Source organism: Tachysurus vachellii, chromosome 10 (genome assembly GCF_030014155.1).
Source record: "Tachysurus vachellii isolate PV-2020 chromosome 10, HZAU_Pvac_v1, whole genome shotgun sequence".
Lineage (NCBI taxonomy): Eukaryota > Metazoa > Chordata > Actinopteri > Siluriformes > Bagridae > Tachysurus > Tachysurus vachellii.
Window position 1 is genome coordinate 26,923,468 of NC_083469.1, and position 27,069 is coordinate 26,950,536.

At 43.6% G+C, this 27,069-nt stretch overlaps 2 protein-coding genes across 2 annotated transcripts in view; both read left to right on the forward strand.

Moving 5' to 3' along the window:
• The first annotated feature begins 1,582 nt into the window (after nt 1-1,582).
• scaf8 (SR-related CTD-associated factor 8) lies at nt 1,583-25,302 on the forward strand. Its single transcript, XM_060880533.1, has 20 exons — nt 1,583-1,739; nt 2,737-2,820; nt 14,258-14,302; nt 14,399-14,560; nt 14,901-15,057; nt 18,605-18,732; nt 19,278-19,448; nt 19,621-19,700; nt 19,817-19,937; nt 20,110-20,241; nt 21,065-21,174; nt 21,264-21,457; nt 21,535-21,635; nt 21,767-21,880; nt 22,015-22,171; nt 22,260-22,390; nt 22,495-22,633; nt 22,726-22,782; nt 22,863-23,072; nt 23,179-25,302. The coding sequence occupies exons 1-20, from the start codon at nt 1,710-1,712 to the stop codon at nt 24,615-24,617; spliced, it is 3,762 nt and encodes a 1,253-aa protein (XP_060736516.1). The 5' UTR covers nt 1,583-1,709; the 3' UTR covers nt 24,618-25,302.
• tiam2a (TIAM Rac1 associated GEF 2a) overlaps nt 24,611-27,069 on the forward strand; it is a 78,111-nt gene continuing 75,652 nt past the window's right edge. The window contains exon 1 of the mRNA XM_060880531.1: nt 24,611-24,631. The gene's annotated coding sequence lies outside the window, so the exon portion shown is untranslated. The remainder of the gene's footprint in view (nt 24,632-27,069) is intronic.

Here is a 27,069-nt window from a genome sequence, read left to right on the forward strand (position 1 = left end):
TTCTCTCTCTCTTTCTCCCTTTCTCTCTCTCTCTTTCTCTCTCTCTCTCTGTCTCTCCCTCTTTCTCTCTCTGTCTCTCTCTCTCTCTCTCTCTCTCTCTCTCTCTCTCGTTCTCTCTCTTTCTTTACCATTTAAGAGTGTTTAAAGCTTGATGATGTTTTATGGGAATCTGGTCACTTTTTTTTATTAATCTGTAGTCTGGCAGAATAAAAGGTCTTCTAGCTGCATCCATACAGATCTGAGCTTTGTGCAATGACAAATTATGCATAATTAAAATGTATTTTAGTGTTTTATTAGTGTAAATAAACTTGCTTTAAAATATACATTGGTTTGAAAGTTGCTGAATGAATCGTGTCGTATTGATTGTTCACGTAAACATACAATTAGTTGAAGCAACAGGGACATTTGGTATTTATACATAAAATCAAGGTTCATTATTTTTTTTAATTGACAAGAAAATACTTTAACCAGTTAGTTAGTATTAGTTTATTAGCATTTTATCATAATTAGTTATATAATCAGTCTGTAAAAGCAGAATTAATGATATTTTTTTATATTTGTGGTGACTAAAATATTCTCTTATTGTCCACATGGCGGTGCTATTAATTCATCTCCTCTTCTTGCCTCTTTGGCCTTTAAACTCTAAAAAACAATGTTGTGAAATTGTAATTATTGGTGCTTGCAAAGCAACATTATTACTATTGTGCCAGACAAAAAATGAGGTGTCAAATCGACCGGCTCATTGAGGAGAGGTGTGCTATGACTTTTATGAGCGATCCGAGTACCAGTACTTCCGGTACCGGGTCTCAAAGTTGCCTTTTTTCCCATAGACTCCCATTATAAACTTTGGAGGTTTATAACTCGGCAAGCTTTTGAACTCTCTACACCAAACTCGACCAGCTCCTTTAGGGTGAGACTCTGAACAAACTTTTAAACTGGTGTACCGACTGGCCTTCCGGTTGTGCCGCAGCCCCGCCCCCAATATATGCAAAATCAAAAACTTTTTACAACATGGACATGTGACATATCAAAACACTCCGAACAATAAGGGGAACTTCCTCACGTGTATTTTGATGACGTCACGTGATGTCACGTGTAGCCCCGCCCCCAAAATAAGAGAAATCAAAAAGTTAAAACAACATGCACATGTCATATATAAAAACACTCAGCCCGATGAGGGGAACTTGCCACGTGCAAGCACCATTCACATTTTCTTCAGGAAATGTACATTCTAGTTTTTATGTAGTATTCTTGTACAAGCCTGACCCCTGGCTCTACTCTGCCCCCTGGTGGAATTAAAAAGACTAGCACTTTCTTTAAAAAAATCCTTTTTATTCCTTTAAATAAAAGAAAATAGTTTTTAGTTCAGATAATCTTTTATGTTTTAAACAGAACGAGCATTTTCACTTTAACGCGGTGTTTATAGTCCACAATAAGTAAACAGATACTAGAACAGAATGCAGAACATTTTCATATGATTTTAAAGTGACCTCTGTCGCCATCTAGCGGCGGCTTCTGGCATCGCGTGTCAGCCATATTAACGGTGTTTCTCCTCCATCTCAGCCACTAAGGGTCTCAGCGCCATGCAGCCTGCTCCTGCTCCTGCTGCTCAGGCTCCAGCTCCATCCCCCGGGCCGTGACGAGCAGAGGGCGAGAAAAAAAAAACCCAGATATTCACTGCTATTGAACAACAACAGATATCGAGCATCATGGAGGCTGTTAAAGCGTTTAATGTAGAGGTTGGTTCATTAAATCCGGTTTATTTAAAAAGTTCTGAGGTATATTCAGGTCTGAAGCTAATGCTAACGCTAATGCTAACGCTGTAGGCCGCAGCGCTTAGCTTGCTAGTAAATCGGTGTCCTAGCGCGTTTATTTACCTCAGGAATTACAGTTAGCATAATGCTAACAATGTAACCCGTCACGGTGTTAATGCAGAAACACTCAACACAGTCATTAGCACTGGTTTAAACATCGCGGCTAACGTTAGCACAAAAGCCGCTAGCATGTTGCTAGGCAGCTAAAATGTCATTTAATACCACTTTTAAACCCACCGGTATTAAACAGCGCTATTTAAAATGTATTTATTTTATTTTTTTATAGATTTCACCTTTAACTACAAACGAGTGTTAACGCTAGCTGATGTTATTAAATTAGCAGTTAGCATAGTTAGCATGTTTAACCTCATCTGTAAGCACTGAGTGATTGTTAGCATCTTAGCGATTGTGTACATAAAGCAGAGCTGTAGTGTATTTTTATTAACAAACAAACACAAAACAGGTCAGTTTGGGGTTTCAGTAACATGTTGCTGATGGATGGAGAAGAAAGAAAATGTGTCCTGAGGGAAAAACACACACACTGGCAGCTGGAATGAGGATGGAGACCGGAAATGGAGCAGAACATGGAGTCATAGCAAACATCTGGATTGTTTAGAGTGTTTTATTGTGTGTATTTTGTCAGAATTGTCTTCCATCGCGTTATAATCAGGTGTTAAGTGATTACTCGTAAATGTCGAAGCAGTTAAAATGTTCAGCTGAGTTTGGTGAAGAACTTTAGGATGTAATTAACACAAAGGACCTTTTGGTTTCTGCTCCATCCATTCATCCATCCATCCATCCTGACTGACTGACTGTTGACTCGACCTGCAAGCAAATAATGTATTGATGTCACTAAACGTGTAAGAACTTTTCCGATATTCTGTGATGTTAAATTAAAGCCGTGTGTTGTTGTGTTTTTCAGCTCTACTCTCTGAACGAATACAAGCCTCCGATCTCCAAAGCCAAGATGACCCAGATCACCAAGTCGGCCATTAAAGCGATAAAGGTAAGTATCGAGAGCAGGGTTTCTGGTTTCCTCTCAGCTTCCTGCTACAAAGATCACTGAAAAAACGAAGGAGTTCTTTACCGTACGTTAGTGAGATCTCTGCAACACAAACGTCCTTCTTACACGTGTCGTGTTTGTGATAGTCTTTGTCTTTAGATAGTAAGATAAATAAGCAGTTCAGCCATATTCAAATAGGCCCCTAAAGGGAATTATTATTATTATTATTATTATTATTATTACTATAAAGCCTGGTTTCTCATTAACATCGTGTGCGAGATGCCGTGTTTAACCTGCAGTTTTTTGACGTCTCGCTCGTGCACGTATTCAAAAACGAACATGAGCCGTAAACAGCACCAACAGCACCACGTCGCTCTGTTACTAAATAAACAAACTAACGTCATCTCACGAATCGCGTCCTTAAGTGCCGTTCTGTGTCCTTATCGACTATAAACACGATGTTTTTATAATTAAAGTTAGTCTTCAGACTTTAAAACTTTTTATTGAATGGATTTTTATAAATGACTAAAACTTTTCTTTTTAAATAAAATGTTTTTTTTATTTTGAGATGCAGCTCATGATGGCAACACAATGACAGAAGGAAGTTTTTTGTGTTGAAACAAAACTCATTTTATAAATATTTATATAACGATGCATGCGTTTTGGCTCTGATGTGCCGTGTAGTGCAGGTCACTATTAATCCTCCAGATGTGCGCGTGTGATAAATGCCACTCGTATAGCAGCCGCATGTACGTGGAGTAAATGTGGATTTACAGCTTTACCTTTAAACCACACTAATTTTATTAAAAAGCTTTAAAGGCTAGCAGACATATTTGGGAAGACTTTTTTTTTCTGTAAATGTTGTCTTTAAAGCTCGTATCCTATCCAGATCGAGTGTAACGGCCTGGAGACCTAGTGAGAGATTAGTGGGGTTTTTTTTCTCCTTCAGTATCTTTTAGAATAAATGTATTATTATAAATTAATATCATATTCATAATTTATTAGTCGATGCTGTAACCAGATGTTTTGTTAGGACTTTAGTCTATTGGCACTAAGACTAAAAGTTAAAATGTTGGCTTTCTAATGACCAGTAAAATACACACAGATTACGCCTGATCGATGGCTGTATTGTGTCTGTGACTGAATTAACACTTTGGTAATTAGGCAGGTTTATTATGTAATCAGGCGTGTTGATGAAACGCTGAACCTTTTTTTTTCCCCCGAAAGTTCAGCAGGTTATGAGTCAAATTTCCTTAATTGCTTTCGCTTTGTGGTGTTTGTGTGAAAACCGTCTTCCAAACGAATGCACGTGAATGTAAAATACAAGTCTTCCAGCATCCGGAGGTTTTGTTAGATTTGTAAAATTGTAAACTAAACAAATATGATCAGATGACCTGAGGAATTGCTTCGTTGTGCACGATTTAGTGAAGTCCCGCAGTCCCGCAGCTAGTGAACGTGGTGAACGTGCTGGTGATCACAGCTTTGTCTTTTATAGTAGTAAAGCTTTTCTTTTTTTTTGTAAGTTTTAAGAGCACCAGGGACGTCTCAGAAAAGGATTCGGTCCTTTATCACGTTATATCGTCTAAGATATTTTTTGACATTATCGTTAGGTTTAATTGATGTGTATTAAAGACAAGCTGGATTATTTTTGGTAAAAGGTTTACGTGTGTAATCAGTATGTCTCAGTTTATCTGAGCTGCTTTTTTTGCTCTTTTAAAGTCAGTTTGTTGTATTTCCGGAACAGTGGCATCTTGCTGTTCTACGTCATATTGACGTGACGTCACGAGACGCTTTAACTGTCCCAGAGTTCTCAGTGTTGACTGAAGCAGGATGGGGATGAAGTGTATTCAGGGCTACGTGTCATTCCGACATCGGACGTTTGTGTCTGTTTCATGCCGTAAATGTTATACGACGCCGACGAGCGATCATAAGCGTCTAAAGTCGATTGTTAGTGCCAGCTGTTCTGTTCCTTATTAATCTAAATATTTTTTCTGTAAATATGAGTTAAGTGTGAAGTTAGTTGATGTTAGAAGTCTTCAGTGATGCTCTCGATACTTTTAAAAGAGACGCGTGACGTTAAGTCGATTATAAACGAGGAATAAAATATGTGTCCTGCAGCCTGAATTAGAGAAACTGTACCGATGTTTTCTTAACGAGAGAGATATTTTATCTTCTGTGTGACTGTGAGTTCTCTGTGAATAACACCTTTTTCCCCTTCCCTCAGCAGCTCTCCCAGCACCCCAAAGCACCGAAAGGACGATGGGGGAGTGAGAGAGAGAAAGAGAGAGAGAGAAAGAGAGAGAGAGAAAGTGATAAGAGAACCCCTATCCAGCTTAGGTAGGAGATGGGCTGTTTTAATAGGACGATGGAGCATAAAGAAAACAAACAAATTACTCACAAACGCTCTGACTTGTGTACACACACACACACACACACACACACACACACAGCGATCAGGAAGTAGTGTAACTTCAGAATCTGCTGCAGTTTAAAGCTGCTGCTTGGTGTTGGAGTCGGACATGTGCTTGGTCCCGTCACTTGTTCCAGATAAAAGGAATAGATTTTTACTATCCTTTGATTCTAAATAAGATTCTCAGGATATAATTTTGCTCAGATTAGAAAGAACCCGAGTGACGACCGTTCAGATTGTCGTAGACCAAGACGATGGCGCTTGAGTTTGTTTTTTCAGGTGTTAAGTTGTGTATGTTGTACTGTGGTCAGTCGATGTTGGAGTTTTAAACGTTTGTTTATTACACAAAACTTTCATTAAGTCACGTATTCGTTCATTCGCCGTGTTCTGATGTCTTCGGATTTATTCTGTTACACCGTGAACAGATCAGAACATGAAATAAAAGATGATCAAAAGATTCGAATGATCTCATTTGTGTGAAGTTTGAGGGCAGAATCTGTGTAGTGTGTAACACGAGCACGTCACTGTGTTCTCTGTGCATTAATATAGACGTGTTTAAATTTAGAGTAATTTGTGTGTCGTGTCCACTGTACATTCTTTCTGTTTTTCAGTCTAAATATCCTTTGTTTAGCAGCTCAGCTCTACAGAAACACGTCGTCTGTATCCCCAAAGACGAGTCTGATCTGTTTTCTGTCTTTGGGTTGATTCAGTATCTAATTTCTTTCTCTGTGAAAACAATATGCTCTAAATTTTACTCTCAAGTTTCATCTGGTTATTTTGGTGAGTTTTGTGTTCTCACCTCAGCAAACGAACCGCCTCTGACTGAACAGGGTTAAAACACGGTCCTGTGCAGCTCTTTGGAGCGTGAACCTGTATGATCTGCTCACTGAAGGATGTCCGGCCGTGTGTTATACACGTACACGTGCGCTTCAGTGTGTGATCATCAGATGCTTCTGGTGCTTGATAAGGAAAATTTCCCATGATTTAAATAGATCTGTCTGGTTTGGTGGTAACGTTCAAGTTTTTCCTTTAACGGTCTGATGGTTCCTGATAACGTTCTGAATGTTATTTGTAATTTGGCTGGTTTTTAAACATTATCATGATGAGTACACGATGAGCCTTTTCTTATTAACAGTCTCCAATTTGTCTTTGGGCCTTTTTACACCCGGTCACTTCATGTGTTGTCTCTGATCCGATAGCTATCTGATTTGTTAAAACTGTTCCATTTACATTAGACCACATAAACGCATCTCGGCGAATCGGATATCGATCTGATCTTTTTACTCCCGCCTAAAATGTGAATATATTTTGCCTCATTTCCGGGGTAATTGAAACCGAACACGCTTTGGTGTGTGCGGTTTTCAGAAGACGAAAAAACTGGTTACGACGTTTATGCTACAAAAAACAGCGTTTACTGTTTGTTTCTGGCGCGATGCACGACTCGTGAGTCACCTGCGAGTGACGTACTTCCGTTTGGGAGGACTTTAGCGCTGACGTATGTGGCTTGAACAACCACATTCATTTACACCTGTCCAGTTTCATCTGAAACACGTCCCAGACCACCTCCTGAAGGGGTTTTTACCATCGGATTTATATCCGTCTCCAAAACGTTTCGGAGGGCATTTAGACCTGGTGTTTTTACCATCGGGTAGATATCGGATCACAGAAAACGCATGAAGTGACCAGGTGTAAAAAGCCCCTAATTCCCCTTTTCCACCGAGGCAGTTTGAGTGCTGGTTCGGAGCCTAATTTAGAACCAGTTCTTTCTTTTTCGACAGCCAAAGCACCGGCTCTGAACCAGGAAAAGTGGTTCTTAAGTAGCACCAAAACGTTGCTGGTCTAGACTTAAGAACCACTTGTGTCAGGGGCTGTGGGCGGGGCTAAAGGCGGAGCTACTGTTAGCGCATTTGATAATATACCTTAAGTATACTAATGTTTAATACACTTTTACTTTACCGCGATATGATACATTATCAGCACACATGATAGTAAGTAGCTACATGCTAAGGCTAACTTTTTTCTGTGTTAATGATAAAATAACGTTATGTACTTTCTCGATAACAACCTCCGTTTATACAGATTACATGGAGCTGCACGTACACGTTGGATTCGCCGCGTTTGGGTGTTAATGTAGGTTCACAAAGCCATGAGCATTAACAGTAAAGCAACATCCGCCATTGTTGATGTGTTTTGTGTTTGTCGCTGCTGCGCTAACGTTGCTGTGTAACGTGACACGTATACAGTGACGTCAGACTCGGCTCTGTGACGGCTCTCTAGCCGGTGGAAAGGCAAACCGGTTCTTAGAAGGTTCACCAGTGGAACCAACTTTGAACCAGCACCAGTGCTAGCTCTGAACCAGCACCCGGTTCTTTTTCGTGGAAAAGGGGTATAAGTGTATCAGTTCAAATCAAGGGGAAGTAAGACCGAGAGCAGGAAGGACACAAGTGAGACACAAGTGAGACCAGGCACTTAACGGGTCTCGTTACGTTAAACCATTGTTAAATAGCTGTGGTACAAAAGGAATAAAAGGCTCGCTGCAGACAACTAATTCACTTTATTTTCCTGTAACAGTTTGACCCCAATGTTTCATTGCTCATATACAAGTTGATCATGGCCATCAGTTTGGTTTGTACTTAAAGGTGTGTGACGGTGTGTACACAGAGTCCCCAGTGCTGGAGTTTAAGCAGGAGAGTCGTTACGTTAGTGGGTTTTTGTTTGGTCACTGAGCAAACACACGTAAAGCTCTGCTGCTAGACGTTAGAAGTTCACACGTGTTCACTGTCTGAGAACATCACATCTGATCTGCTCTGTTTTACTGCACTTACAGTAAAGGGTTATTTATAAATTCTATGTTTCATTATTGAGTCGGAGGTTTTATGAAAGTCGCAGCGCATCGGCAGCTTATTCGCGTACACGACGAGCCAGAAACCAGATGTTTGTTAGTAAACAGACTTTTTATTTTTCTTGTACTTCAGAAACACATTATTCTGTGTGTGATCTGTTTTATATCGAATGTGTTCAGAATAATTTCTTACAAATATATTCAACTAATTAGTTCTATGAGATTAGCCTGAATACCACAGCAGAATAAAGTCACAGAACTTAGTGGTTTATGGTTGTTCGAGTGTTTTGAAGAGAAGATCAGAGAAGGTGAACGTTGGTATCCCTGAAGAACCTCTGGATTTCTATCCGTTTGCTCAATACACAGATAAAAGTGACTCTGTTTGGTAGAAATTACAGATGTGTTTTTTGTTGTTAAGGAAGCAGCTTGCCTTCATCAGGTCAAGTATGAAATGAAGAATATTTACATTGTCATGTTGGAGGTTTACCTCCATGCTCGTGGTGTTCCAGGGCTTTGAGTTGGAGTGTAATGTCTTCACTGTACATGATCTAATGACCCCAGTGTCTTATTTAATTTATTTTTGCTGTGGACTGAGTGGTTTATGTAATGATGGGATTCCTTACAAGTCTGATTTTATTTATATATATATTCCTTGTCATTTCATTTCACTTTGTGTCTCAGTGTCTCCTTTTCTTTTCACTTTACAGACAGTTTTAGTGATCAGACTCCTGTCTTTGTCTTGTGTAACTCACCACTAAAGACATAGCTGAGGTCCAGCAGTAATAAACCATGTAATATAGCTGTTATAATCCCTGAACAGGACGTAATAATCTTAGAGCTCAGAGGCCAGACTGAGATTATATAAATAAATAAAACACTGGATTATGGTCCAGATGAACAGTAGGAGGTTCCTCAGGTGTTTCAGAGCTTCACCTGTGTTTGACTACTGGGACACTTTTTGTCTGCTTATTTATCGTTGTAGAAGATTTAAGGTTTACTCAGTAAAATTACTACAACAGTTTTTTATGGTGTTTGTTGGTGGATTTGACACTTAAATAAACACACTTGTGTTTATGAAGCCCACTCACGTTCTCTCCCACTCACTCACTCCCTCTCCCTCACACTCAATCTCTCAATTTAGCTCTCACTCTCCCACTCACTTCCACCCACTCACTCACTCACACTCAAGCTCCAATTTAGCTCTCACTCCCACTCACTCACTTTCCCATTCACTCACTCCCTCTCCCACTCCCGTTCCCCCACTCACTCACTCCCACTCGCACTCAAGCTCCAATTTAGTTCTCACTCACACTCCCGCTCCCCCACTCACACTCCCGCTCCCCCACTCACTTTCTCTCCCACTCACTCACTCTTCCACTCACTCACTCTCCCACTCCCGTTCCCCCACTCACTCACTCACACTCACGCTCCAGTTTAGCTCTCTCACTCACACACTCACTCCCACTCTCTCACTCACTTACTCCCACTCACACTCCCGTTCCCACTCACACTCCCGTTCCCCCACTCACTCACTCCCACTCACGCTCCCACTTTAACTACCACTCACTTTAACTCCCACTCACTTTCTCTCCCACTCACCTACTCTTCCACCCACTCACTCTCCCACTCCCGTTCCCCCACTCACTCACTCCCACTCACAGTCAAGCTCCAATTTAGCTCTCACTCACTCACTCCCACTCACTCTCTCTCACTCACTCACTCCCACTCACAGTCAAGCTCCAATTTAGCTCTCACTCACTCACACTCACACTCCCGTTCTCCCACTCACCTACTCTTTCACTCACTCGCTCGCTCATTCACTCACTTTCCCACTCAAGCTCCAATTTAGCTCTCACGCTCCCACTTTCACTCACTCACTCTCCTACACTCACTCACTCCCTCTCCCACTCCCATTCCCCCACTCACTCACTCACTCACTCACACTCATGCTCCCACTTTAACTCCCACGCACTCCCACTCACTCACTCACCAGCCTTTCACAAGCAAGAAATGCATAAAATCTTGTTATTGTGCCCTGTTGGATGTCTAGTTCTCTCTTTTTTGCTTTTTTTATTGAGATTTTCCTTAAATACTTGTAAATACTTGTAAATTCTAAGCAGGGCTTCTTCGATTTTATTTAGATTTTACCTTGTGCTATTCTTACACACACACACACACACACACACCGAGTTATAAATGCCTAACCTGTTAATTCTTTTCTTTTCTGTTGGGACCAGTAACATCTTATTATCAGACTTCTGAACTTTAAACTGGTCATTGTGCTGGTGTCATTAGTCCATCGCTTGCACGAGATGTTCTGGTTCACAGACGGGGTGTGTGTGTGAACGGTCACTTTATCAGTTTGACCCACTAATCAGTTAGTAATTAGCTTCTTCTTGATCATGATATTTTGTATTTGACTCGAGACTGTGGTTTACTAATGTGACTAATTCACCACCTGTTGTTTATTCAGTACCTCTGTGAGCGTCTACAGACCATGTAGTAGAAAATTCTGAACAGATCGGCGGTGTTCAGACTTATTAATTTTCTTCCTTTGCTGTCTGTAATAGTTTTGCTCTGTAGAGCTGTTATCACTTCCGTTCTGTTAAACAAATGTGTCTCATGCTTGCTTCTGGTCATATTTCAATGGTGGATGAGTGCCAAAAAGTGCCAAAGCAGATGTGTGTAAGTGTGTGTAGTTCCTGGCAGAGCTAAACAGTGTGTATAAATGTGGTGCAAACCTTTTAATCCAAATCAATGTTGGTGTTTAAAATTTGCTGCTAGTTTTTCTGTTTAACTTTTGTGTTCTGTGTGTGTGTGCGCGCGCACATGCATGTGCACGTGTGTGCGTGTGCTCACGTATGCAGGCACTACAAACAGACTAAAACATTGTAATGGAATATATGATTTCTAATTGTTTTAGATTGTTTAGATCACACTGGGCTTCTTTGCCATGTGATTATGTTTCTAGGGTTAAGTTCATATGATTAGTTATAATGTTAAGGCTATCCTTAAAAATATTCTTGTTTGCCGTAACCCGACCGACTCTGTCAATTTAGGACAGACTCAAAATTGTTTTTTTTTTTGCTTTAAGTCCAACCGACTTGCCGGTTGTAAATTTGCGTTAAGACGGACCAATTTTTACTCTTCAAACAACTAATACAAAAGCAATAAAATAATATTAATTATATTTTAGTAAGTATTGTAAATATATAAATTTCCCAGACCTACATACAAACGAAGGCTACGTTCTTTCTTTTAAATAAAAACCCGTGACGTCATCTACGTTTACACTATCGGTTAACGGATGTCACACTGTGGCCTGTGCGTTCGCTTCGTCTCATCCTCTCATTCACTGTCAGAGTCGACGTGTTCACTCTTGGTAATGATGGCTGTGGCTGCAGTAAACTAAATGTTCGTGGTCACCGTTCAAAGTCATACGGGTTCGGGCGCCATAATACATCTAAAAAATTCATTAAAACAGCTCGACGCCGCTTTAACTTGGCACGAAGTTCTGGAAAAACTGTGACCAGATCTTTTCCCATCCCTTCTCCCATCTAGTCTATATAGCCTGCATCAAAATGAGGTTTGCAACGATGCGCCTGAAGGCACGGGTTGAAGACCCAGTCAGTGACGTCACGATATGCTAATTTGTTTAAATTCATACCTACATAATCACCGTCACAAAAATTGTACTTTGTTGTTTTTTTTACATTGAAACTTGAAAAAAAATATATATATAAAGCTTACCTACCTTTTTTTTTTTTTTTTTTTTTTTTTACTGTTACTGCAAACCAAAATATTTTTAAGGATGGCCTAATTAAGTGATTTGTGAATATTTAACTGCTTGCATTTAAGTACAGTATTCGGTCCAGTACAGTGTTCAGTCCAGTACAGTGTTCAGTACAGTGTTCAGTTGTAATGCATGTTTATAATGCATGTAATGCATCAGGGATTTGAAAATGTTACTGGGAACAAAATCTAAAAACAAATGATTTTCTCTGAATATAATGAATAACTGGTCCAGTGTGATGTTGGTTTTCATTCTTTTTATTTATTTGTTTCTTCCCCAGTTCCAGAGTGATCTCAGTAGAGTAAAGACAAAAACTTCACAGTTTCCCAATCAACTTTTACTGATTTACTGACTTCCTCTCTGGGGCTACAGGAATATAAGATGTTAGTCCCTAATTATAGTCGGAGTTATTTCCTAAAGGTGACATCAGGAACATTTGTAGAAAGTGTTTTTCCTGAACAGGTTTTAATCTTTGTGTATTATAATCTGTAATAATCTGACAGCCTATATCACAGTTTAGTTCCTGATAGAGGTGATAAAAGTGTTTGGATGAATTTTACTCACACTCAGTTTAGATGTGCTGTGTTTCTGAAACCTTAATAAAGCTTTAGATTATTAGAGAAAAACAGCTCAAAAGTATGGATGTGTGTGCAGGAGCTTTGAGACAAGTTCTGTGTTAATACTGAGGTGTGTGTGTGTGTGTGTGTGGGGGGGGGGTAAATTAAATAATCTGTCATTGTCAGATAGTCAAGTAAAAGAACATAACGTGTGTGTTTGTTGTTTTCTTTAAGCTTTTTGAATTGGCTGTGAATTTATTTCCAGGCAGCTTCTGAAGTCCTCAATAAACAAGATTTCTTTTTTCTTCACACAGAGCTAAAATTTGATCATCTCAAAATATGAATGAAATCAATATTAAGAATTTAGTCGTGTGTGTTTCTGTGGGAGAAAGAGAGAGATGCAGCAGAAGTGGTGTGTTTGTGTGTGTCTCTGTGTGTGTGTGTGTGACTCTGTCTGCGTGCGTGTGACTGTGTGTGTGACTGTCTTCGTGTGACTGTATGACTGTCTGCGTGTGTCTATCTGCATGTGACTGTATGACTGACTGCATGTGACTGCGTGTGTGTGTGGGAGAGAAAGTGAGTGAGTTCTGAGGAATCTTATTAATGTGGCAATTAGTTTTTGATTCGTGGTTTGTATGGTTTCTTATTTGTCTTGTTTGTTTGAAGTATAAATACCATGATTTGGATTATGATTGTCTTAACGAACGACGCACCGCACAAAGTCGAAGGTTACGAGTAAACCGTACAAATTAACTTCACGTGTTTAAACCATTTTTGTTCAGTGTTTGAGTGTGAACTTAAAGGTTGTGTAAAAGTTCACATTTTACCCTAACATTACTGTAACAGATGGCGATGTAATGATTCCTATGGCACGATGCACCTCGGGGCCAAATGTGTTGTTAATTGAGCATGTAATGCAGTTGCTCAGTTTGAACACCAGAGGTCTCTATCAGCACATCCCATAGAGTTAAAATATAGAGTTCACATGATCACGTTTGATTTATTATTATTATTATTATTATTATTATTATTATTATTTCAGACATTATAAACCTGTAGTACATTTGGTTTGTTATACAAACAATGAGCACACGGTTCAGTCTCAGTGTAGATGTGACTATAGTGTCGTCATACACCTGTCGTAACAGTCCAGCGTCTGGTGCCACGAGTGAAACGTGCAGTTGGTCAACGTTCTAGGAAAACCTGCTGTGTTGTTATTCAGTTTTGCGATAAAAATCCAGTGTCGTGCGGCATGTGACATGTTTACAGTAAATAGCGTTTCATTACTTTTCATGGGTTTCATTATTAAGATTACAAATCTTTACACTGTTGTGTTTTCATATACGGCTACTTCCTGAAGCTTATTCTTTAAACGTCGTTTCTTTCTCATTTTATTTGTTGTCGTTTGTTTTTAACGAGTTAGTACTTTTTAACGTGTCTTTTAATTTAATATTATTATTATTTCAGGTACATAATTTTTCTTTCTTTTCACTCGTGTGCTGTGTGAACTGAATTATGTACTGTTTGATATCCTGTTGTTAGATCAGTAATGGTTTCATGTGGTAATAAAATCATATTTATGTCGACGGTCAGTAACATTTGACAGGTCTTTATGAATAAATAGAAATAGAACAAAACAGAAAATGTTTTTGGAAACAGATAAAATCTCACAGTAGCTCATTTAAAAAAAAAAAAAAAAAGGACATTACCCCAGAACCTCATGTCCATTTTATTTCCCTGTTATTGGTCAATGCTGGGAGGAATAAAAACAAAGGAAAGAATAATTTGTGTGAATGTATGAAATATTTCATACTTGTTTTCTCCTCCCTTCTTTCCAGTTCTACAAACATGTGGTACAGAGTGTGGAGAAGTTCATTCAGAAGGTCAGTGATCTTTTGAAGACAAAACGTTTTCTCCTTAACAATCGCTTTATTAACCTCGACACTTAACTGACATGAATTTTAAATAATAATTGATAGTGCAAGCCTGAGTACAAGGTCCCGGGTCTGTACGTCATCGACTCGATCGTGCGTCAGTCACGGCATCAGTTTGGCCAGGAGAAGGATGTGTTCGCGCCACGCTTCAGCAAGAACATCATCTCTACCTTCCAGAACCTCTACAGATGCCCCTCTGATGATAAGGTACACACTCTGTGCATGAACGTGTTTTGGAGAGTGTAGACGTCAAAGAAAGATGCCAGGCTTTGTGTGAACAGCGAAAGCAAAAAGAACCGATTTAATGTAAACGTATTCGGATGTTAGGATCACAAACGACTTGAAGTACATTAGTAAATGTTTGTCCCGCTGATTTGTGGAGAACTTTCATGTATATATGTTTGAAGTTCTGTTCTCCACATTGTATGGATCATAGGTCCCTGTGTGGTGTTTCGCTGATGAACGTTATTAAGTTCATAGGTTTGAGAATCACTGGAGAACATTGTTAGTGTGTGATGGAATATGATGGAAACATTTCCTGTTTCAGAGCAAGATTGTCCGAGTGCTAAACCTGTGGCAGAAAAACATCGTGTTCAAAAGTGACATCATCCAGCCGTTACTGGACATGGCAGTGGGAATCCCGCCCCCGAGTGTCACGCCTGTTTCTGCCAGCACCGCTGTTCCTGTTAACAACGCCACTCCTGGTTTGTCTGTGTGTGTGTGTGTGTGATGGTGTGTGTGTGTGATGGTGTGTGTGTGTGATGGTGTGTGTGTGTGATGGTGTGTGTGTGTGATGGTGTGTGTGTGAGACGCTGTGTGTGTGTGTGAGACGCTGTGTGTGTGTGTGAGACGCTGTGTGTGTGTGTGAGACGCTGTGTGTGTGTGTGAGACGCTGTGTGTGTGTGTGAGACGCTGTGTGTGTGTGTGAGACGCTGTGTGTGTGTGTGAGACGCTGTGTGTGTGTGTGAGACGCTGTGTGTGTGTGTGAGACGCTGTGTGTGTGTGTGAGACGCTGTGTGTGTGTGTGAGACGCTGTGTGTGTGTGTGAGACGCTGTGTGTGTGTGTGAGACGCTGTGTGTGTGTGTGAGACGCTGTGTGTGTGTGTGAGACGCTGTGTGTGTGTGTGAGACGCTGTGTGTGTGTGTGTGAGACGCTGTGTGTGTGTGTGTGTGAGACGCTGTGTGTGTGTGTGTGTGAGACGCTGTGTGTGTGTGTGTGTGAGACGCTGTGTGTGTGAGACGCTGTGTGTGTGTGTGAGACGCTGTGTGTGTGTGTGTGTGAGACGCTGTGTGTGTGTGTGAGACGCTGTGTGTGTGTGAGACGCTGTGTGTGTGTGTGTGAGACGCTGTGTGTGTGTGTGTGAGACGCTGTGTGTGTGTGTGTGAGACGCTGTGTGTGTGTGTGTGAGACGCTGTGTGTGTGTGTGTGAGACGCTGTGTGTGTGTGTGTGAGACGCTGTGTGTGTGTGTGTGTGAGACGCTGTGTGTGTGTGTGTGAGACGCTGTGTGTGTGTGTGAGACGCTGTGTGTGTGTGTGAGACGCTGTGTGTGTGTGTGTGAGACGCTGTGTGTGTGTGTGTGTGAGACGCTGTGTGTGTGTGTGTGAGACGCTGTGTGTGTGTGTGTGAGACGCTGTGTGTGTGTGTGAGACGCTGTGTGTGTGTGTGTGTGTGAGACGCTGTGTGTGTGTGTGTGTGTGTGAGACGCTGTGTGTGTGTGTGTGAGACGCTGTGTGTGTGTGAGACGCTGTGTGTGTGTGTGAGACGCTGTGTGTGTGTGTGAGACGCTGTGTGTGTGTGTGTGTGAGACGCTGTGTGTGTGTGTGTGAGACGCTGTGTGTGTGTGTGTGAGACGCTGTGTGTGTGTGTGAGACGCTGTGTGTGTGTGAGACGCTGTGTGTGTGTGTGTGTGAGACGCTGTGTGTGTGTGTGTGAGACGCTGTGTGTGTGTGTGTGAGACGCTGTGTGTGTGTGTGAGACGCTGTGTGTGTGTGAGACGCTGTGTGTGTGTGTGTGAGACGCTGTGTGTGTGTGTGTGTGAGACGCTGTGTGTGTGTGTGTGTGAGACGCTGTGTGTGTGTGTGTGAGACGCTGTGTGTGTGTGTGTGTGAGACGCTGTGTGTGTGTGTGTGAGACGCTGTGTGTGTGTGTGTGTGAGACGCTGTGTGTGTGTGTGTGTGAGACGCTGTGTGTGTGTGTGTGAGACGCTGTGTGTGTGTGTGTGAGACGCTGTGTGTGTGTGTGTGTGAGACGCTGTGTGTGTGTGTGTGTGAGACGCTGTGTGTGTGTGTGTGTGAGACGCTGTGTGTGTGTGTGTGTGAGACGCTGTGTGTGTGTGTGTGTGAGACGCTGTGTGTGTGTGTGTGAGACGCTGTGTGTGTGTGTGTGTGAGACGCTGTGTGTGTGTGTGTGTGAGACGCTGTGTGTGTGTGTGTGTGAGACGCTGTGTGTGTGTGAGACGCTGTGTGTGTGTGAGACGCTGTGTGTGTGTGTGAGACGCTGTGTGTGTGAGACGCTGTGTGTGAGACGCTGTGTGTGTGTGTGTGAGACGCTGTGTGTGTGTGTGTGAGACGCTGTGTGTGTGTGTGTGTGAGACGCTGTGTGTGTGTGTGTGAGACGCTGTGTGTGTGTGTGTGAGACGCTGTGTGTGTGTGTGTGAGACGCTGTGTGTGTGTGTGAGACGCTGTGTGTGTGTGTGTGAGACGCTGTGTGTGTGTGTGTGAGACGCTGTGTGTGTGTGTGTGTGAGACGCTGTGTGTGTGTGTGTGAGACGCTGTGTGTGTGTGTGTGAGACGCTGTGTGTGTGTGTGAGACGCTGTGTGTGTGTGTGAGACGCTGTGTGTGTGTGTGAGACGCTGTGTGTGTGTGTGAGACGCTGTGTGTGTGTGTGAGACGCTGTGTGTGTGTGTGAGACGCTGTGTGTGTGTGTGAGACGCTGTGTGTGTGTGTGAGACGCTGTGTGTGTGTGTGAGACGCTGTGTGTGTGTGTGAGACGCTGTGTGTGTGTGTGAGACGCTGTGTGTGTGTGTGAGACGCTGTGTGTGTGTGTGTGAGACGCTGTGTGTGTGTGTGTGTGAGACGCTGTGTGTGTGTGTGTGTGTGAGACGCTGTGTGTGTGTGTGTGTGTGAGACGCTGTGTGTGTGTGTGTGAGACGCTGTGTGTGTGTGTGAGACGCTGTGTGTGTGTGTGAGACGCTGTGTGTGAGACGCTGTGTGTGAGACGCTGTGTGTGTGTGTGTGAGACGCTGTGTGTGTGTGTGTGAGACGCTGTGTGTGTGTGTGTGAGACGCTGTGTGTGTGTGTGTGAGACGCTGTGTGTGTGTGTGTGTGTGTGTGAGACGCTGTGTGTGTGTGTGTGTGAGAGACGCTGTGTGTGTGTGTGTGTGTGTGAGAGACGCTGTGTGTGTGTGTGTGTGAGAGACGCTGTGTGTGTGTGTGTGAGAGACGCTGTGTGAGAGACGCTGTGTGTGAGACGCTGTGTGTGAGACGCTGTGTGTGAGACGCTGTGTGTGAGACGCTGTGTGTGAGACGCTGTGTGTGAGACGCTGTGTGTGAGACGCTGTGTGTGTGTGTGTGTGTGTGTGTGTGTGTGTGTGTGTGAGAGACGCTGTGTGTGTGAGAGACGCTGTGTGTGTGAGACGCTGTGTGTGTGTGAGACGCTGTGTGTGTGTGAGACGCTGTGTGTGTGTGAGACGCTGTGTGTGTGTGAGACGCTGTGTGTGTGTGAGACGCTGTGTGTGTGTGAGACGCTGTGTGTGTGTGAGACGCTGTGTGTGTGTGAGACGCTGTGTGTGTGTGTGAGAGACGGCGTGTGTGTGTGTGTGAGACGCTGTGTGTGTGTGTGTGTGAGACGCTGTGTGTGTGTGTGTGTGAGACGCTGTGTGTGTGTGTGTGTGTGAGACGCTGTGTGTGTGTGTGTGAGACTGTGTGTGTGTGACTGTGTGTGACTGTGTGTGTGTGAGACTGTGTGTGACTGCACGTTTTAAGTGTGTGTGTGACTGTGTGTGTGTGTGACTGTGTGTGTGTGACTGTGTGTGACTGTGTGTGTGTGTGACTCCTGGTTCGTCTCTCAAACACACACACACAGATTTCAGTGATAAGATCATTTCAAACTGAACTGATATTAAACCACATTAGAATATGTTTTGGTCTCACTGACCTTACTGTATGTAGTAGATCAGTTTTTTAATCCGGACTCACTGTATTTCTAAGAGGAGTTTTTGTGATTGATGCCTTTGTCCCTGTCTAACAGGCACTCCTGCTACTCCGGCCACTCCAGCCAACATCATGCCCAGTTTACCAGACTGGGCGTCTCAGATCTCCAACTCAGACACTGTGGCAGCTGTAGCACAGATCCTACAGAGCCCTCAAGGGCAGCAGGTCAGCCCCCGTCTCACTGATTCACCCACGCTGCTATCTAACGCACGGTGTATAATTATGTCATTCAGAGTCCCTGAAAATGAGTCTTTGCGTCTGGTTACACGGCCTTGATTGCTTGGCGGAGATGCAAAGAGCTGCTTCGGTTTCACTCTGCAATTAAGTGGAATGAAATCTAATGGTCTGTGTAGGAGTTCCCAAAAATCCTTGGCTGCAAGCGATAAAATCCCATCTGCTGTTTAACATCACTCGATGTCTTCAGTGTTTGTTTTTAAATAGAAGAAGCTAGGAGAAGGAATCATGGAAAGTGAGGCGAAAAATATGTGGATCTCTTCTGAGGCCTTTTTCATGTATATTTCACAAACATACAGTAAATAATGGCTGCTGCAGCACATCCTTGACTCTATAATGTGTTTAAGACCACACAGACAGTGCAGTGCGATTCATTAGAGGGAGCCGTGTGTCTGAGAGCTGTATGTTGTGTAATGTCTTGTGCTGAACATTTGGTCGACGCCTCGGTCTGTTATAACGTCTCTCGTGCTCTGCAGTTGCAGCAGTTGGTGCAGAGTCTGCAGCTGCAGCAGCAGAAGCCTCAGCCGTCTCTCCTGCAGGCGCTGGATGCCGGTCTGGTGGTTCAGCTGCAGGCCCTGACCGCTCAGCTCACAGCGGCAGCAGCCAACACACTCCCACTCGAGCAGAGAGTCTCCTCCTTCAACAAGGTGAAGAAAACACACAACATTCTATCAGTGTGATGTATAATTTTATTATATATATAATTATATCATGAGACATTTCCTCTGTAGCTTCTCTCTCTCACTACCCCACACACACACACAAACACACACACACACCCACACAGAGAGTTTTAACATTGTCCTGTTTTTCTCGCAGAAACTCTTGGGACAGTTTGACTTTGGCGGCGAGTCCGAACCCAGTGACGATTCTAAAAAGGACACGGCGGCACCTCAGTTGTATGTACTATTATAAAGTCGATCATCTTGTTCTTCTTCTGTGAGGATCCATGATGGCATGGAAGGAGAAGGAAGGACATATGAAGGAATTAAAACGGTCTATCCCTCTGTTTCAGGCCACTGGTTTCAGAGTCCATTAACAACTCCCTGTTCCATCAGTTGGCCGAGCAACTCCAGCAGCAGAACCTCGAACAGTTTCAAAAACAAATCCTAGAGCACCAACAGCATCAGCAGAAGGTAAAGGAGACTGAGGAGAAGTTATACAGCTACTTTTATACACCGTTTATTGTACAGCTTTAGAAACAAGCAACTTTTTTAAAGCAACGTTAAAATGAGGTTCTACTCCTACACGATGAGTCGGTGCTTCCTGTCTGAGGAATCTTAAGTTTTTTATTTTTTATTTCTTCAGTCCATCGGTCTGGAGAGCCAGGAGAGCATCTTCGGTCCCGAGAACTCGGCCCCTCCACCACAGAGCAACATCCAACCACAGCTCCAAGAACAGGAAAACAAACTGGACGATTCTATTGACAACCAACAACAGGCACGGAGAAATATATCAGTCACTACAGAGTGAAAAACGTTACTTTTAATAATTGTTCACTGTAGTAAATGGACGCTAACATGAAGCAAAAATACATGAGATGGTATAATCTTAGAAACAGTTACAGATGTCACTAATAACAGAATGATAGGACCTTTTTACACCTGGTCACTTCATGTGTTGTCTCTGATCCGATATCTATCTGATTTGTTAAAACTGTTCCATTTACATTAGGCCACATAAACGCGTCTCGGCGAATCGGATATCGATCCGATCTTTCTGCTCCCGCCCAAAACGCTAATATATTTTACCTCATTTCCGGGGTAATTGAAACAGAAAACACTTTGGTGTGTGTGGTTTTCAGAACGCGATCAAAAAGAAGACGAAAAAACTGGTTACGACGTTTATGTTACAAAAAACAGCGTTTACTGTTTGCTGCATTTTCGCTGGCAGCAGCAGCGCGTATTAAGACCCGACGAGACGCCTGAGTGAAAGATCACCTGAGTGACGTACTTCTGTTTGGGAGGAGTTTAGCGCTGATGTATGTGGCTTGAACAACCACATTCATTTACATCTGTCCAGTTTCATCTGAAATGCGTCCCAGACCACCTCCTGAAGTGGTTTGTACCATCGGATTTATATCCGTCTCCAAAACGTTTCGGTCCTGGTCTTTTTACCATCGGATAGCTATCGGATCACAGAAAACGCATGAAGTCACCAGGTGTAAAAAGGCCCTTAGAAACAATTACAGATGTCACTAATAACAGAATGAAAAAGAAAAAAGGTCTACATCTGACCTGGAGTGTTTTTGTGCTCGGTGCAGGACATGGACCTGGACGAGGGACAGGACACTGTAGATGAGGATATGTTTGAGTCGGATGAGAAGAAAACCAGCGGTACTCGTTCCAGAACACACTCTCGGTCTCGCTCCAGGTTAGACAAGTAGCCAGTTATAGTTATGTTATAATATGTTGCGTGACCGTCTCAGTGTACAGAAAAGATCATTTTTCTTCATACTGCAGGTCCCCGAAGAGGAGGAGGTCAAGGTCACGCTCAGGGTCTCGAAAGCGGAAACACCGAAAACGGTCACGCTCGCGGTCCAGAGAGAGAAAAAGGAAATCGTCTCGCTCCTACTCTAGTGAGCGACGTGCACGAGAGAGAGAAAAGGAGCGGCAGAAGAAAGGCCTTCCTCCCATTCGCTCCAGATTTCTCAGCGGTATGATCGAGGAACATGCTTACGATCAGACATAGACCTTTTTTTGTATTCTTATTTGTTTGTGATTTTTCTTTCAGTGTGTAGCACTACTTTGTGGGTGGGTCAAGTGGACAAGAAGGCCACACAGCAAGACCTTACCAACCTTTTTGAAGAGTTCGGCCAGATTGAATCCATCAACGTAAGCTGGCCTTTAGCTGCATTTATGATGTCATGTGTAGTTTTGTGTTTAAGCTTCTTGGACAAAAGAACAGAAACGTTTTACAGACCGGGTTATTCCTTGATAATAGTTTTTCTAATTGTGTGTTTTAGATGATTCCTCCTAGAGGATGTGCTTATATCTGTATGGTGCATCGACAGGACGCTTTTCGTGCACGACAGAAATTAAGCACCGGCTCGTACAAAATCGGGTCAAAGGTTATAAAGGTTCGGAACTTTACACAACCGTGCTGGTATATTCTCAGATCTGACTAGATCAGAAAGTGTGTTAAGGTCTTACATACTGATTGTGTGTGTGTGTGTGTGTGTGTGTGTGTGTGTGTGTGTGTGTGTGTGTGTAGATCGCCTGGGCGCTTAATAAGGGTGTGAAACAGGAATACAAGCAGTTCTGGGACGTAGATCTTGGAGTGACCTACATCCCCTGGGAGAAGGTCAAACTAGACGACCTGGACGGCTTTGCAGAAGGAGGAATGATTGACCAGGAAACAGTTAACGGTGGTAAGAAAATATGTTTAAATCATAAATAAAGCTGTATAGCAGTTGTGCTGAGATGTGTTCACCTGACCGCTACGTATTGCTTTGGCAGAATGGGAAGCTCAGAAGAATACAGAAACACCGAAGGAACCCCAGGTTCAGCCGGTGTCTGCTGAAAGCACCTCAGCCAGCACCTCACAGAATGAAACCTTCACGCAGCAGGTCACCATGATGCCTGTGCAGGTACAGACGTCTCTGTTCGTTATTATGACATCATTATTGTTGTACTATTATTCAAACTATGTGCAGTACATAAGCTTTACACATAACTGGTAACTGTTCTCTAGATCCCAGTGGCACAGACGGTCCCTGCGGTCGGCCTGGTCCCGCCCGCTTATCCTGTCACCATGACGATGCCTCCACCTGGCTACGGTCCCCCACCTCCCTTTCTCAGGGCAGGATTCAACGCTACGCAGCCTCCACCAGGTACAGCTGCTTTCACAGCCAGTTATCCACTGAACTGAATATGGGAAGCCCCAAAGTTTTACTGGTTTATTAATCGCTGTGTTCGTCTGTAGGTTTCATGGCCACTTCCAGCGTAGCTCCGTCTGCTGGTCTCGGTTCAGCACCAACACGTAAGTTCTGCCTCATGCGAAATCTCGAGTACGAGTGTTTGAAGCATAGTCATAAATGGGTCCAATTTGTTCCCTGACAGCACTGGTACAGCCTAATCAAGACAGCAACAAGGAGTCAACATTCGGAGCGATGCTCCCTCAGACGAGCACCATCCCAGCAAGCTTCATGCCCTCGGGAATGCCTGGAGCAGTGTTCAATCCTGTGGGAGCTCAAGCACAACAGGCCAGCAATGACAAGTCAACTGTATCTGGAGAGAGTTTAGACACACCTAATGAAATAACGCTACAGGGTCAGTAAGAGTCGAGTGGTGTGTGTTTTTTTGCTTGCTTATCATTGTTATACAATTCCTAAAACTTTGCTTTCTCTTAGTAAGTTTTTTTTTCTGTCTGTTACAGGAATGCAGAATGCAGTGCGTAGTGGGATGGGTTTACTAGGCATGCACCCTTCTGCATCTCTCTCTCACCCTCTCACCGGTCAGAGGATGCCCGGGCTGCTGCCTCTCGACTTGCGGCCAAACCTCCTTCAGGGAGCTGGGGCTCGTTTCCCTATGCTCATGCAGCAAGGCCTGGCGCAGCAAGCCAACAGCCTCCTGGACACCTCGCTTCAGGCCCGTGCACGAGCCCCTTTCCCTCCAATGGAGCACTTTAATCGTGCAGAGGGTCCCTTTGTGAGGGCCCCCAATCCTGCAGCTCCTCCACCAGACAACATGGACAAAGCTAATAATAATAATAATAATACACCGACTACTTCAGACGGTGGAGGCCAACAAGAGGGAGATCAGGATTATCGTTTCCCACCTCCTGAGAAACAGAGCACAGGCCTGCTGAGGACTCCTCCTCCTGAGATGAGGTCGGAACCCACGCCCGTGAGAACTCCACTGTTGGAGAGACCTCCTAGAGGAGGCATGCACTTGGAAGGCAGAGAGGGACTCGGGAGACGAGAGTCCATGCCAGGTCCCTTTAGAGCCGAGACGCGCTGGGGTGCAGCACGTGGGGACCTGGATGAACGAGATATAAGAGGAATGTCGGCAGGACCGCCGAAGAGCCTTCAGGATGATCGGGGAAATCCAAATTTCCAAAACCGTTTTGAGATGCGCGGCGCAGGAGCCATGGGTGGCGTAGGGCCAGGCTGGAATCGTGGAGGTGGACCCTTCAATGCGAACATGCACCAGGACTTTGATGATCGACGTCGACCCTGGGAGAGGCAGAAGGACCGTGATGACCGGGACTTCCGCAGGGACGTAAGCGACAACCGGCACAGGGAGCGAGAGGGAGAACGAGACCGCGAACGAGGTCGAGATCGGAATCGGGAGCGAGAGAGAGACCGAGACCGAGAACAGGGTAACGATAAGGAGAGAGACAGGGAACGAGCTGGCTGGGCGCCTCTTAATCCCCAACCTCAACCTCTCCTCCCTCTTCCCAGACCATCCCAACCACTACTGCCTCTGCCGACTCCTCTGCTAAACCTGCCTCCATCTCAGCCTGAGTCACATCCTAAACCTCTTCTACAGCACGAGCCACAACCCACAGGGAGACCAGCAGAACTGCAGCCGCCCCTGCAGTCGCAGCCTGAAAAAGAGGCCACAATTGGCCAAGAGAAGAAAGACAACTTTAGTGACAGTGACTCTAAACAGGAAACTGACCCAGAACCCACAAACAAGTTGTCTCACCCTTCCCCGTCCGCACCTACGGACGAGCCCCTAAACGAAACACAAGCTTCAGAAGCGTCCACTTCACCGCTCGTGGCTGCAGGCGGCGGACGGACCGTGCCGAAGGAAGAAGCCGAGACTGGGACTGAGCCTGAGCTAGTGAAAACGGACACTGAGGAAACATAATCGTCACTCAGTAGGTAAAAAGATTTTGTATAGTTGTCATCTCTGTACTTATTTCAAAACGGCATCCACAGGACCTGCTCAGTTCTGTCGCTCAGCAAAAAAAAGAAAGAAAAAAAAAAACGATCATGCCAGTTATGTACTCTTATCATAGAACGCTCACAATAGAGGATTTCACTGGTAGGTGATATTTTAATGTTTTATTTACATTTTTTTTCTTTCTTTTCTTTTTTTTTTCTTTTTCTTTTTTTTATGCAACCCCACTGTTTTAAAGCTAGGTTTTAAAATCCTTGGAATTTGCTTGCCAAAATGCCAAACTGTTGTGTAGCCGAACTGTAATCTGGGGAGGGTGGGGAGCTGTGACCTTCCTATGGAAGAGTTAAACGGATGCTGGCTCTTTTTTTTTTTTATCCCCTGAAGGATTGGATGCAGAATGTGAGAGAGGGGGAAAGGAAAAGGAACAAAAAAAAAAAAAAAAAAGCAGTCAAGGCCTGTTCTGTGTTTTTGTTTTTTCCAACCAGCGGCTACAGAGTTTAAAATGAATTAATGCCTTTGTGGTGTCCTAATGCTTGTTGTCTTTTAAGCAAATGATGCGTACAGCCAATACAGTGAGAACCGTAATGCCGTTTTAGTTGCTTTTGAAAAGAATCAAAAAAAACAAAAAAATTAAAAAATTTATTATGTACTATCCCCATCTTAAATGTCTGATTTTTCTTCATCACACTGCAGAGAATACATCGTCTCAGCCAGAAAAGGTCACAGAAGGCAACGGGATGTTAAGAGAACTCAAAAGAGTTTTAAATAAACATGCTTTATTGGTTAAAAATGCTTTAGGACTGTATTTTCTGTGACATGAACCATGTGAACACACTGAGCTGAATACGGACAGTTAGCGTAGGCTGAAACTGGACATAATTCCATGTAATGTGAAGCATAACTGATGAAGTAATGTCTTAATAAATGTCTTCAGGCTGCTGCTGCATCTGCTGTACACATACACACACACACACACACACACACACACACACAGCTACATGTGAACAAAAGTCTCCCAGTAGAACCAAACACAATCTACTCACCACTGTAGCTCTGTTGTTTTGTCAGAAGACTTTCTGGAGGCTTCAGTCAGTAACCTACAGAGACCTTCACAAAGCTGACTGGAGTAGCACACAAACTACCACTGAGCTGTGCATCGTTCTAGACTCGTTTCTCATCTGCAACTAACAATCTTCAGCCTTTCTATACTGTAAATCTGTCTACAAACACAACATCTGAAATAAGTGTGTATAAATATATATATATATAATCGAAGGAGAACGTGGTGTCCGACGCCTCCTGCTTGAAGTCCTCACGTTGTTACGAAGCTCCCCATTTTTTTTTTTTTTTACACCTTATAGAATTTGAACTCCTCTAAAATGAGACCCTACGTACGACTGCAGAACGATCAAACGGAAGCGCCGTGCACCCATCCCTCCGAATCTAGGCCAGCTTTCATCACTCGGTGCAGAGATCTTTCATCTTCATGCAGCGTAACTAACGGCGTGGACGCTGCGGTTACGCACGCGTCATAAGATACAAACAGGCCGAACACGATCGGGAATTTCTGCCTACTTAACTACACGTTTCCCAGAGGCGACTCTTGCGTATCGATACGCCTCGTGTAGGCTTCGCCAATTCTACGTTAGAGAGACTCTTCTGTAATTTTCCAACAGCTTCCTTATTGCCGGTGAACCGTTTCCTGCTAGCTATAAAACAATTCCCAAAAAGTGGCGATGTTTACGGTCACGGTGCTGTTTCACTTTGTATTCAAACTAAGAGGCGTCTGTTTTAAACTTGACGAGGAGGATAAACGTGTGTCGTCTTTAGACGTTTCGCTTTACGCGATCGACTAGAGACGGTTGACATTTACAGCATTTAGCAGATGCCTTTATCCAGAGTGGCTTACATTTTATCTCACTTTTAAACAACTGAGCAATTGAGGGTTAAGGGCTTTACTCAGGGGCCCTACAGTGGCAGCTGGGTGGACGTAGGACTCGAACTCACAACCTTCCGATTTGTAGCCCAACACCTTAACCACTAGGCTAAAATATCCCCTGATATGATACAAACAGATCTGATCCTCTCCACAGACTCCTAATGTGTCGGTGAGATGTTCCAGCCTGTTCTCTATAGGCAGCTCACAGCAGGAACCTGCTCGAAGCTGTTCCCAGACCCCACATGTACAGACTGAGAACACTCTCGTAGCTCGTTAGACGTGTTGCGAGTTAACTCGGGAGCTAATAAAACTCTTACAGGGTGAGCTATTAAAAGCCTGTGTGAGGCGGCGGTGCGCTGGTAATCATTTACACAGTCCAGCCACCACCGAGTTTACCTACTCGGCTGCTTCTAGGTTCTTACTGCCAACGGTTTATTTCCCTCATTAGGACAAGCTTGTGCTAGAAGGTTTAATTAATCT